This window comes from Lepidochelys kempii, chromosome 12, assembly GCF_965140265.1.
Source record: "Lepidochelys kempii isolate rLepKem1 chromosome 12, rLepKem1.hap2, whole genome shotgun sequence".
NCBI lineage: Eukaryota > Metazoa > Chordata > Testudines > Cheloniidae > Lepidochelys > Lepidochelys kempii.
Genome location: NC_133267.1, coordinates 13,539,293 through 13,550,554, shown reverse-complemented (window position 1 = coordinate 13,550,554; position 11,262 = coordinate 13,539,293). Strand labels below are relative to the sequence as shown.

General features: G+C 40.3%; 1 protein-coding gene across 6 annotated transcripts in view; it reads right to left on the bottom strand.

Moving 5' to 3' along the window:
- Positions 1–1,487: 1,487 nt before the first annotated feature.
- The window catches only part of RPGRIP1L (RPGRIP1 like), a 142,070-nt gene continuing 132,295 nt past the window's right edge, over positions 1,488–11,262 (bottom strand). For 5 of the 6 annotated variants that reach the window (XM_073307595.1, XM_073307594.1, XM_073307593.1 and 2 more), the window contains one exon: positions 1,488–3,600. In XM_073307595.1, the coding sequence (XP_073163696.1) occupies positions 3,497–3,600 (104 nt within the window). In that variant the 3' untranslated portion in view covers positions 1,488–3,496. Of the gene's footprint in view, positions 3,601–4,650; positions 4,718–11,262 lie in introns of all 6 variants that reach the window. The other variant, XM_073307597.1, reaches the window with a different exon arrangement.

Below are 11,262 nucleotides of genomic sequence, written 5' to 3'. Positions count from 1 at the left end.
AATGGTAGACAAAAATTGGAACACTTTGCACCTTACTTTGGTTTACCTGTGTGTACAGACACAAACACCAGAAAGCCTGCAGGAACAGCAGTGCAGTTAGTTGTAGTGGACAGCAAAGGAAACCTTCTGCAATCCTGGTTTCACTGTAAAGTTACAAGGAGCTTGCCACACAGGCCATAACAAGCAAAGCAGAGGTGTATAATGTGGCACAGCAAAGGAGGTACGCGAGTATGGTTTGACTGTACATGCCCAAACCAACATCTCCATGCCCTCTCTGTATACATCCCTAAGCAATTCACTCCTTTTCTAAGGCCCTGTCTAGACTAGGAAAAGTGTTCTTGTTTTTTAAAAATATATTAGCTAATATGTTTAAATTAAGTACAGTTAAAAATGTGTTAGCACCTAGTAGAGAGTTTAACATGTTTTTTTAAGCAGTACTTACTTAAATGTGTTTGCTAATACATTAAAAAACACAGTCTTGTTTTAGTCTAGACAAAAGTAGTTGCAATAGATGGAACTGTTTGCAGATGGGGATTTTTTTCAAGCTGCTCACAGCTAGAATCTATGCACATATAAATGATAACATTACAGTTTCTGTATGTACCTCTTTGTGTTACTTTTCCTGCACTAGTTACAATTTGGACCCAGGATTAACTGCAGGTTGGAAGTACAAACTACTTACTGCAGGGAAAAAAAAAATTACTAGAAATTTTTCAATGTGTAGGTTGCACGAGATGTAATATGATTCAGTTCATTTGCTGGGAAAATCCACACTAAATAACATGTTTTACTAGCAACAATATGAAAAGAATTGGGATTTTTTTTTAAAATCAGAAACTAGAAAATAGTAAGCTTTACAATGAAATATGGTTAAGAACCTGAAGCATATTATACATGTTAATGTCATAGTCACTGAGAATGGTTAACATGATGTAACCCAACGGTTGGCAACCTCTCAGAAGTGGTGTGCCGAATCTTTATTTATTCACTCTAATTTAAGATTTCGCGTGCCAGTAATACATTTTAACATTTTTAGAAGGTCTCTTTCTATACGTCTATAATATATAACTAAACTATTGCTATATGTAAATAAGGTTTTAAAAATGTTTAAGAAGCTTCATTTAAAATTAAATGAAAATGCAGAGCCCCCCAGACCGGTGGCCAGGACCCAGGCAGTGTGAGTGCCACTGAAAATCGGCACACGTGCCATAGGTTGCCTACCCCTGATGTAACCAAATATCAACCAGAATATACTGCAGTAATTTACCATAGAGATCGGTGTGTAATGAATTTCATAGCTTAGCCTCAGTTTCCAACTTCAGATAGTGAAGATTAAATGTTAAGGGTGCTACTGTAAATATAACATGAACATGGTTGATGAACATGTAAGATGAATATGACTAATTTTCTAATTTTACCACATGGTTTACTTCAGAAGAAAATAAGCATTAGTAATAGTTTTGTAGCTCAGTAAACAGTCACAAAAATCAATACAAATCACTTCTTTATTTATGTGGAAGATATTTAGTTTGGGTTGAAAGTATCAGAACAATAATATGAACCTCCTGGTAGAATACCACAACTAAATTTCTGAAAAGCCACTTGGTTAATCTCAGTGTTGAATCTAGCTGTTTTAAATTACCATAATACATAATACCAGTCTTAATGACAATACAGATGCACAGTACCAAAGAAAGCTAGAAATAGTGTCCAAAACAATGAGCTAAGAGCCAGCCCAAGTGACAAACATACATATGTCTGTTTACAAGGAATGGAGGAGTTTAGGAATGCTGATGCCTGTGGTCTCCAGAATGTTCCAGAGGATTGAATTGTGAGGATTTACAAAGTCTGGATGAGAGCAACACTGCTCCTGGAGATGGTAGGCCCTAAAATGGAGGCATCCATCAGTTCATGGCAGAATTTAGAGAGATCTGTGGTCAGAATATATTCCATTGGCCTCATAATGTACATCAACAAATTAATATTGTATGGATATCATTTCAAAGCCTCCTAAAGACGAAGAGACATTATTAACGTGATTAGAGCACAGATAGTTCAAACTGTATGCAGATATTCAAACTTGCATTTTTGCATTATAGCTGCTTTTTTTTTTTTTTGCTGTTGAACTGTAATGAATTGTCTCATAATCTATTCCATCTTCTTGCCATTAGCAGGCTTTGAATGTTCACAAATAGGAGCAAAGAACTCATTTTCCAGAGGTTTAATCACACAAAGAGCGAATGCCTAATTCTCTAAATGAAATGGTCTGTGATCACTGAAGCAGAGATTTAATATATCACGGCAAATTAGGTAGATTTTAATAAATTACTTATCTCTCTGAATACTTTACATATGCTTATAAAGAAACATAGCCTGTTTGCAAACAGTGAAAACCCACAGCCTATAAAATCCTTTGAAGAAAATGACAAATAAAGTAAATTAAAAAATGAAATGCATTATATCCTAGTTCTCCAGAGACAATCCTTTTCCTGCATTGATTCACAACTCCATTAAAAATATCAATTAAATCTTTCATTGAGATTGGTTAAAAGCTAGAAAATTAACTTTCCAAGCTCCTTTCTAGCCACTGGTTATCCAGATACAAGGATCATTGTATGTGTTTGATGTAAGTTTTAAAAGTGATCAAAAAAACACTTGCCTGTCCCTACAGCTCAAACTAAGCGGAACTGAATCAGATGGATTCTTTTATATTTTCTTTCTGTGCTTTGATAGCTGTTAGTTGAAACTGTAAATCTCTTTTACAGCATATGAAAATTGAGTCCACCCTCCCCCTCCTTCAAATCATGATAATCATAAACAACTACTTATAATGTTAGTAGAAGGGCAAAAGTTATTTTTAAAAAAGCTTGCAGTAATTCAATAAGTCTTGCAACTAGCCTCATTCTTTATATTTAATTGATAGAAACTGCATGCATCAAAGAAAACGCATACTGAGATTTAATGTGCATAAAATGGATATTAGCATTTTAAAGAGGCAGATTAACACATTAATCCAAGTGATTTTCATATATTGCTTCTAATAAAATCTTCACAGTATAAAATTCTTAATGAGGCTAATCACAGGCATTGCATTTAGTGGGGTGATTAGGGATAACATAAAAGTATTTTTAATCAGTTTTCTAAGGCTTAAGCTTTTTTATTAAAAATTAAAAATTCAACTTGCATTTTTATTACTGTTTTATGTAAGAAAAATGTTGAAAATGCAAATAAAGCACATCATTCAATCATGTAGGTATTAATTATTTACAAGACGTTGTCCATTGTGGAGAGAGTCTTAGCCTTAGGGGGAAATATAAAAACAAACAGACTGAAAAGTATACAAAACTTTACAACTATAAATCAAGCATGCTTTTCATATAAATTATACATTAAATATACTGTAGTAATTACAAAAATCTCATCTTCGAAGAGCTATCAAGCATGTATTTACACTGGGAGAAGTAGCATCTGTAGGCACACTTTTCTTTCATGCCTCCTAGTCATCTTTGTGTTCCTCATAGACTGAGCGCAGAACATGGAGGGCCTCCACTGTTACTTTGAGCTTTCCAATTATTGCACTATCATCTTGTGAATCGAAAACTAGAAAGGAAACATCAGACAACAATATTAGCAATTTAATTTAGTTTTTGTGTTACTATTATTTCACTTTAGCATTTGGGAAGATTAAAAGGCAACCATACAAGGTTAAAAAAATGGCTGTCAGTTCTAGTGCTCAATCCTGCAAGATGCTGAGTACTATCTACCCAACTGAAGTGAGGGGGAGGAGATGGTGCTCGGCACCTTACAGGATTGAGTCCTTTCAACACTAGGATGGAGGAATACTTTAAATTCCACCTCAATAATGATTGGTGCAAGGTTTAATTTTCAAGCTAAGAAAGCAGTATTTATTATATACCTTCCCAAATTGTTTGTTCATTTTTCATAGTAAATAAATATCACACGAGGACACATATACATTTAGGGTCTGATCCTTCTCTTGCTGAAGTCAATCAGTGTGTTGCCATCAACTTCAGTAGCAGCAGAATCAGACCCTTGTTATCTATGCATTAGTACACAAGCAGATGAGGTGTGAATTGTCTGTGTTATAGCCGGCTGTGTGCATGATTGGGGCTTGAATCATGCAGTTCAGATATTAATATACAGATGACAAGCTGATGTTGTCTGAGTGAAGCACAATATGATTTTGACTCCAGGCTTCTTGCATGCTGTAGACAAATGTAGACAAAGACATTATTCCCTCTTAGGGTGAACCGTGACCAGATAACACATTTTTTAAAAATCAACATCTTTGTCTACATTGGGTGCTTCAATGGTGTTTAAAAACTTGACATTTAACATTAAGCTTACACATTTTAAAATACCATTAATTTTTCCAGTCTAAAGAAGTCCAATGAGAGGCTCTGCTGCTGTGATTGCCAAAGTGCTGCTAGCAAACATACTCCTCTCTCCTGGGCCTCTATGCAAGGCTATGAGGCTCCTCTAACGAAAGTCTCAATAGAATTTTTTTTTGAATAAACACAAAGTTTTGGGGGTGGCGGTTGGGTCAGAACAGCCCCTCAGAGCTAATTTAGCAGTAAGCAAATGGTATGATTATGTGTTGTATTCATTGCAGGGACCAGGATACCTCACCTGGGAACCTGCAGACAGCTTTACTTCATGCCACTATTTCCAGACTGTTAGGGCAGCTCAGGACAAGCTTGGAATAAGAAGAGGGTAAGGCACTCTCTGTAACTTTAAGTTTGTTTATATGTACAAGAGACAGTGTTGTGTAGTTGATAACTTAAAGGACAGACAGGATAGGACTCCGGGATTCTATTTCCAGCACTGCTATTGATTTTGTGCATGCTTGGACAAGGCACTAAAAGTGTACACTGTTAGCTTAAAATGTACATTTTTGGATGTTTTTCTTTTTACCTACTATTGTCACAAGTAACATTTAAGATTGCTATAAATTGAAAGATTAGAGAAAAACACTATTTCTCCTGTATTTTTTCCACTTATTTACATTGTTCTTTTGATAGCACTTAGTGTATATTTAGTGCCAATGTTTCCCTTGTGTCAAGCACTTTCTCCGGATCTTCTTGCATGCCTTCCATACAACAACCCAGGACAGTAAAACATTTTAAAAAGAAAATGGGATTCTAAAACCACAAAAATGGCAAAGTGTAGATGTAGTTTTTGAAACTACTTTTATACAATTTTTTTAATTAACTAGATTTTGAGTTCGCAGTGCCCCTTTAACCTCTCTGTGCATCAGTTTATTCATCAACGGAAAAAAGTATAACCACCACCACTTCAGAGGGATTTTGATAAGCTTCATTATTTGTAAAGAGCTTGAGAATCCCAAATGAAAGGTGCTTTATTCAATAAGTGCCTATTATTATTAAATTTAGTAAAGGTCTGGACCTAAAAGGCCTGATCTTCAAGAAGAATATTTTTACAATGATTTACACTGAGGAAATTTCTTGAGAGATGTTCTTTTCCTGTTGTGGTGTAATAAAAGGAAGTTACTCACCTTGTGCAGTAACAATGGTTCTTCGAGATGTGTCCCTGCGCCTCTAATCGGAGATTTTTGGTAGCAGTGTCCGTTGAGCCTGCGTATGTGCTCTCCCTCCCTCATGGTCTGCCTTGAGGCTATCTAGCACTATGTGGGTGAACCCCACCTCAGTTCCTTCTCTACTGCAGAGCCCTATAGAGAACTCTGAAGTAGAGGGGAGGAGGGCGAGTTGTGGAGCACGCATAGGGACACATCTCAAAGAACCATCATTACTGCACAAAGTGAGTAACTTCCTCTTCTTCTCTGAGTACTGTCCCTGTGGGTGCTCCACTGTCGGTGACTCCTGAACAGTACCCACCACTGGAGGCTGGGACTTCAGAGCGGAGTCTCGTACTACAGAGTACAGTGGAGTTGAAGATGGCGTCGGGGGCCAAATATTCAGTGATAGCATAATGTTCTGCGAAAGTATGGGCTGAGGCCCAAGTCGCTGCTCTACAGATTACTGAGATAGCGATATCTTTAAGGAATGTGATCGAGGTAGAAATTGATCTTGCGGAGTGCGTATGGACTCTGGACGGAGGCAGCAGGTTGCGCTCTTGATAACAGTGATTAATGCAACCAAAAACCCATTTGGATAGTCTTTGAGATGATATCACAGAGCCTTCGGATCTTTCTGTGAACAAAAGGAAGAGTTTAGGGGATTTCCTGAAGTCTTTAGTCCTGTCCAAGTAGAATGCTAGTGTTTTTCTAACATCTAGCATATGCAGAATTGTCTCCCTGTTGTCACAATGTGGTTTTGGGAAAAAAAACAGGGAGATGGATCTATTGATTCATATGGAAAGTGCAAAAGAAAGTAGGGAAAAACTTGGGATATGGCTTTAGAGTTACTTTGTCTTTAAAAAAGACTGTGAATGGTGGGTGTGCCATCAGGGCCGCTATTTCTCCTATGTGCGCAGCGGAGGTGATGGCAATTAGAAATGCTGTCTTCATGGACAGGTATAAGAAAGAGCAAGTTGCCATGGACTCAAAGGGAGGCCTAGTCAAAGCCCTGAGAACTATGTTAAGATCCCAGGCTGGAGTGGGTGCTCTCACATGCGGGAAGAGATTTCTAATGCCCTTAAGGAATCTACACGTCAGTGGGTGAACAAACACCAAATATCTGTCTACCTGGCGGTTGAAAGAGTTTTCGCTGCTAGATGTACCTTAAGGGAGCTGATGTGAGGAGAGAGTGACCTCTTGAGGTCTAAAATGTAGTGTAAAATGAGAGGGAGGGAAGATAAGGTTGTGTCTGTGTATTTAGAATGACAACAAACTTGGAATTGTTTCCATTTTGTAGGTAAGTATGTTGAGTGATCAACTTTTGGCTGTGTAGCAACACATCTTTCAGCTCGTCAGAGCATTCTGCCTCTAAGCCTTGGAACTAAGAAGAAGCCAAGCCTGGAGGTGGAGGACCTGCAGGTTGAGGTGAAGGATCAGCTCATTGTTTTGAGAGAGAAGGTGAAAAATGGTCCAAAGAGGAACCATAGGGCATATTGCCATCTGTGTCAGGTAAGGGAACCAGACTTGTCTTGGCCAGGACGGGCAATCAGAATAAGTCTTGCTTTGTCTCGCTGAATTTTTAACAGGATCTTGGATAACTGAGGAAACTCGGAAAAGTCATATAAGAGGTCCCCGTTCCATGAGGATGAGGGCGTCTTCCAGTGAATGTTTCCCCAGGCCAGCCCTGGAGCAGTAATGAGGACATTTCTTGTTCCAGTAAGTAATGAAGAGATCTGTAGTCAGGCTTTCTCAAAGGGCGAATAAGTCTTGTAGCACCTCTGAGTTCAGTTCCCATTCATGATTGTGACAAAAATTCTGACAGACTGTCGGCTGTCACATTCTGTATCCCTGGTAGATAGACAGCTGAGGTGAGCACATTATGATGGATGCACCAATTCCAAAGTTTGAGTGCTTCCTGGCAGATCTGGCACCCCCTTGGCGATTTATGTAAAACATACAAGTCATATTAAGTCCATCATGAACTTTATGTGGGTGTTCTTGATGAAAGGCAGAAAGTGTGCACAGGCATTCCTGACAGCCCTTAGCTCCAAAAGAGTGATATGGAAGGTCACTTCTGTGGAAGGCCATTTGCCCTAAACCTTGTGGTTGTGTAGGTGAGCTCCCCAGCCTATTAGAGAGGCCTGTCCCAGGGTGGTGAGTTTGCATAGCGGGAGGAATGCTCTCGCTTGTACTGCATCAAGGTTGGTGCTGATAAACTCCAGTCCCTGTACTGGAGTTAGTGCGCTGCTACAATGAAGAGAATCTTGGAGAATACCCTGGGTGGAGCAGTCTGTACTGATAATGGTCCTGCCCAAAGGTAAACCGTAGGAAATCTCCTGTATGATGGCTGTATTGAGATATGGAAGTAGACATCTTGTAGGTTGAGGGCCAGAAATCAATCTCCTTGCTCTACAGCTGGAATAATGGTTTCTAATGTGACCATCTTGAATGTCTGTGCCTTCCCATATTTGTTTAATGCTCTTAGATTTAGAAAGGGCCTCCAACTTCCCTTCGCCTTCAGGATCAGGAAATAATGGGAGTAAAACCCCTTGCTTCTGAGTTGCACTGGGACTGGTTCTATGTCCCTAGGGATAACAAATGATATATTTCCAGATGAAGTAGGTTCTCATGAGAAGGGTCCCTGAAGGGTGATGGAGAAGGAGGGTTGGAATGGGGGAGGGATATGAATTGAATGGTGTAACTCTTTAAAATAATCTCCAGGACCCATCTGTCAGAAGTGGTATTCTCCCAACTGCTTGTGAAGTAGGGCCAGGCAATTTTTGAAGAGGTATGACAGGTGTGTAGATGGAAGCTGATGTTGCAAGGTATAATTGTTCGGGCCCTTGACCAACCCATCAAAAGTGCTTAGAAGAGGCGGTTTGAGAGGTTGTGTACCGGGATGTGGACTGCTTCCACTTTTGAGTCCTGGTCCTCTTACACTGCATCTCGTAACACCGCTGAGATGGGGGGTACTGAGGAGATTGTGACCTGTGCTGTGGCTGAAGGTACATCTTTTCTTCTGTCCTGCAGTGTAGATTCCTAGGGAGTATAATGTGGTCTGGGAATCCTCCAGGATGTGGAGAGAAGAATCTGTCTTCTCCGCGAAGAGTCTGGGCCCTTCAAACTGGAAGTCTTCTGCAGCTCTTTGGGGAACTCAGAAAGGTATAGCCAAGAATCCTGTCTCAGTACCACTGTCATGGAGACCGGAGTAAAAAAGGAAACACTAACTGCTAAGGAGAACAAAAGAAAAAAAAACCCTACGATTTATGCCAATCACATAAAGGGATCACTGGTAAGGAAGGGACAACTGCTCGCTCCATTTCAAGGCCAAAGTGGTTGAGAAGGAACTGTGGCAGGGGGGTTGCCCACGCGGTGCTAGATAGCCTTGAGGCAGACCACGAGGGAGGGAGAGCACATGTGCGGGCTCAATGGAGACTGCTACCAAAATTCTCCAATTAAAGGTACAGCAGTGCACATACACCTACAGTGGAGCACCCATAGGGATACTACTCGAAGAACTGTTCATGTATCTCTAATTTCACATGTTCTAGACATTCAGAACACACACTGATGCTGTATAAGACTCTAAATAGAACAGAATACAAAACAAATAGTGATGGTTTGCATAAAACCTACCAGTTAGCCAGGATAATTAGTCCCTCTCTTACCCTGAACATGAAAGGTATCCAAGATTCAAAATGTTTTATAGGAGGATTAAGTGGAATGTAAGTAATACAGCACTGTTGACTGTCACAGTACTCAAATACCTGTTTATAACTTTTTACACTGGTACTTTCCTTCCGGTTTAAATTAAAATTACAGTGCAGCAAAAAGAAACGGAGTACTTGTGGCACCTTAGAGACTAACCAATTTATTTGAGCATAAGCTTTTGTGAGCTACATCATCAGATGAAGTGAGCTGTAGCTCACGAAAGCTTATGCTCAAATAAATTGGTTAGTCTCTAAGGTGCCACAAGTACTCCTTTTCTTTTTGCGAATACAGACTAACATGGCTGCTACTCTGAAACCTGTCAAGTGCAGCAAAAAGCACAAAAAGCATGGCAAAGTACAATTTCTTAGCTTTCATCTAAACTACTTCATAAGATTTGGCAGTTTCATATCCTAAAATGAAATTAACATCTGGGACATTTGAAGACACCAGGGGATGATGGAAGGGATCACATCTATTTATTACTATTAATATTATAGGTACAGTTTATCTAAAACAAACAAAATGTCAACAAATAATGGTTCCCTATGTTACTAGGAAAAAGAAAAGGAAAACATATTTTCCTACACCAATCGCTACATGTTGGCAGAACAACATTTAGTTCTAAATACAACAGTTCTGCCTGTTACACTTTTAATGACTTCCCAAAACAATGATTATTAAGAATTTTAGGTGCATTTGTGAAAGTAGTTTCAAGGGTAGAAAACATTACTCTTCACTAACAAGGTCAGCTCCCAGACTGCTGCGCTGGGCATCACACAATGGGGAAGAGATGGCCAGCCCTCTGTGGAGATAGAGGTGGTTAGGGACTATTTAGAAAAGCTGGACGTGCATAAGTCCATGGGGCCGGACGAGTTGCATCCGAGAGTGCTGAAGGAATTGGCGGCTGTGATTGCAGAGCCATTGGCCATTATCTTTGAAAACTCGTGGTGAACGGGGGAAGTCCCGGATGACTGGAAAAAGGCTAATGTAGTGCCAATCTTTAAAAAAGGGAAGAAGGAGGATCCTGGGAACTACAGGCCAGTCAGCCTCACCTCAGTCCCTGGAAAAATCATGGAGCAGGTCCTCAAAGAATCAATCCTGAAGCACTTGCATGAGAGGAAAGTGATCAGGAACAGCCAGCATGGATTCACCAAGGGAAGGTCATGCCTGACTAATCTAATCGCCTTTTATGATGAGATTACTGGTTCTGTGGATGAAGGGAAAGCAGTGGATGTATTGTTTCTTGACTTTAGCAAAGCTTTTGACACGGTCTCCCACAGTATTCTTGTCAGCAAGTTAAGGAAGTATGGGCTGGATGAATGCACTATAAGGTGGGTAGAAAGCTGGCTAGATTGTCGGGCTCAACGGGTAGTGATCAATGGCTCCATGTCTAGTTGGCAGCCGGTGTCAAGTGGAGTGCCCTAGGGGTCGGTCCTGGGGCTGGTTTTGTTCAATATCTTCATAAATGATCTGGAGGATGGTGTGGATTGCACTCTCAGCAAATTTGCAGATGATACTAAACTGGGAGGAGTGGTAGATACGCTGGAGGGGAGGGATAGGATACAGAAGGACCTAGACAAATTGGAGGATTGGGCCAAAAGAAATCTGATGAGGTTCAATAAGGATAAGTGCAGGGTCCTGAACTTAGGACGGAAGAACCCAATGCACCACTACAGACTAGGGACCGAATGGCTAGGCAGCAGTTCTGCGGAAAAGGACCTAGGGGTGACAGTGGATGAGAAGCTGGATATGAGTCAGCAGTGTGCCCCTGTTGCCAAGAAGGCCAATGGCATTTTGGGATGTATAAGTAGGGGCATTGCCAGCAGATCGAGGGACGTGATCGTTCCCCTCTATCTGACATTAGTGAGGCCTCATCTGGAGTACTGTGTCCAGTTTTGGGCCCCACACTTCAAGAAGGATGTGGATAAATTGGAGAGAGTCCAGTGAAGGGCAACAAAAATGATTAGGGGTCTGGAACACATGACTTATGAGGA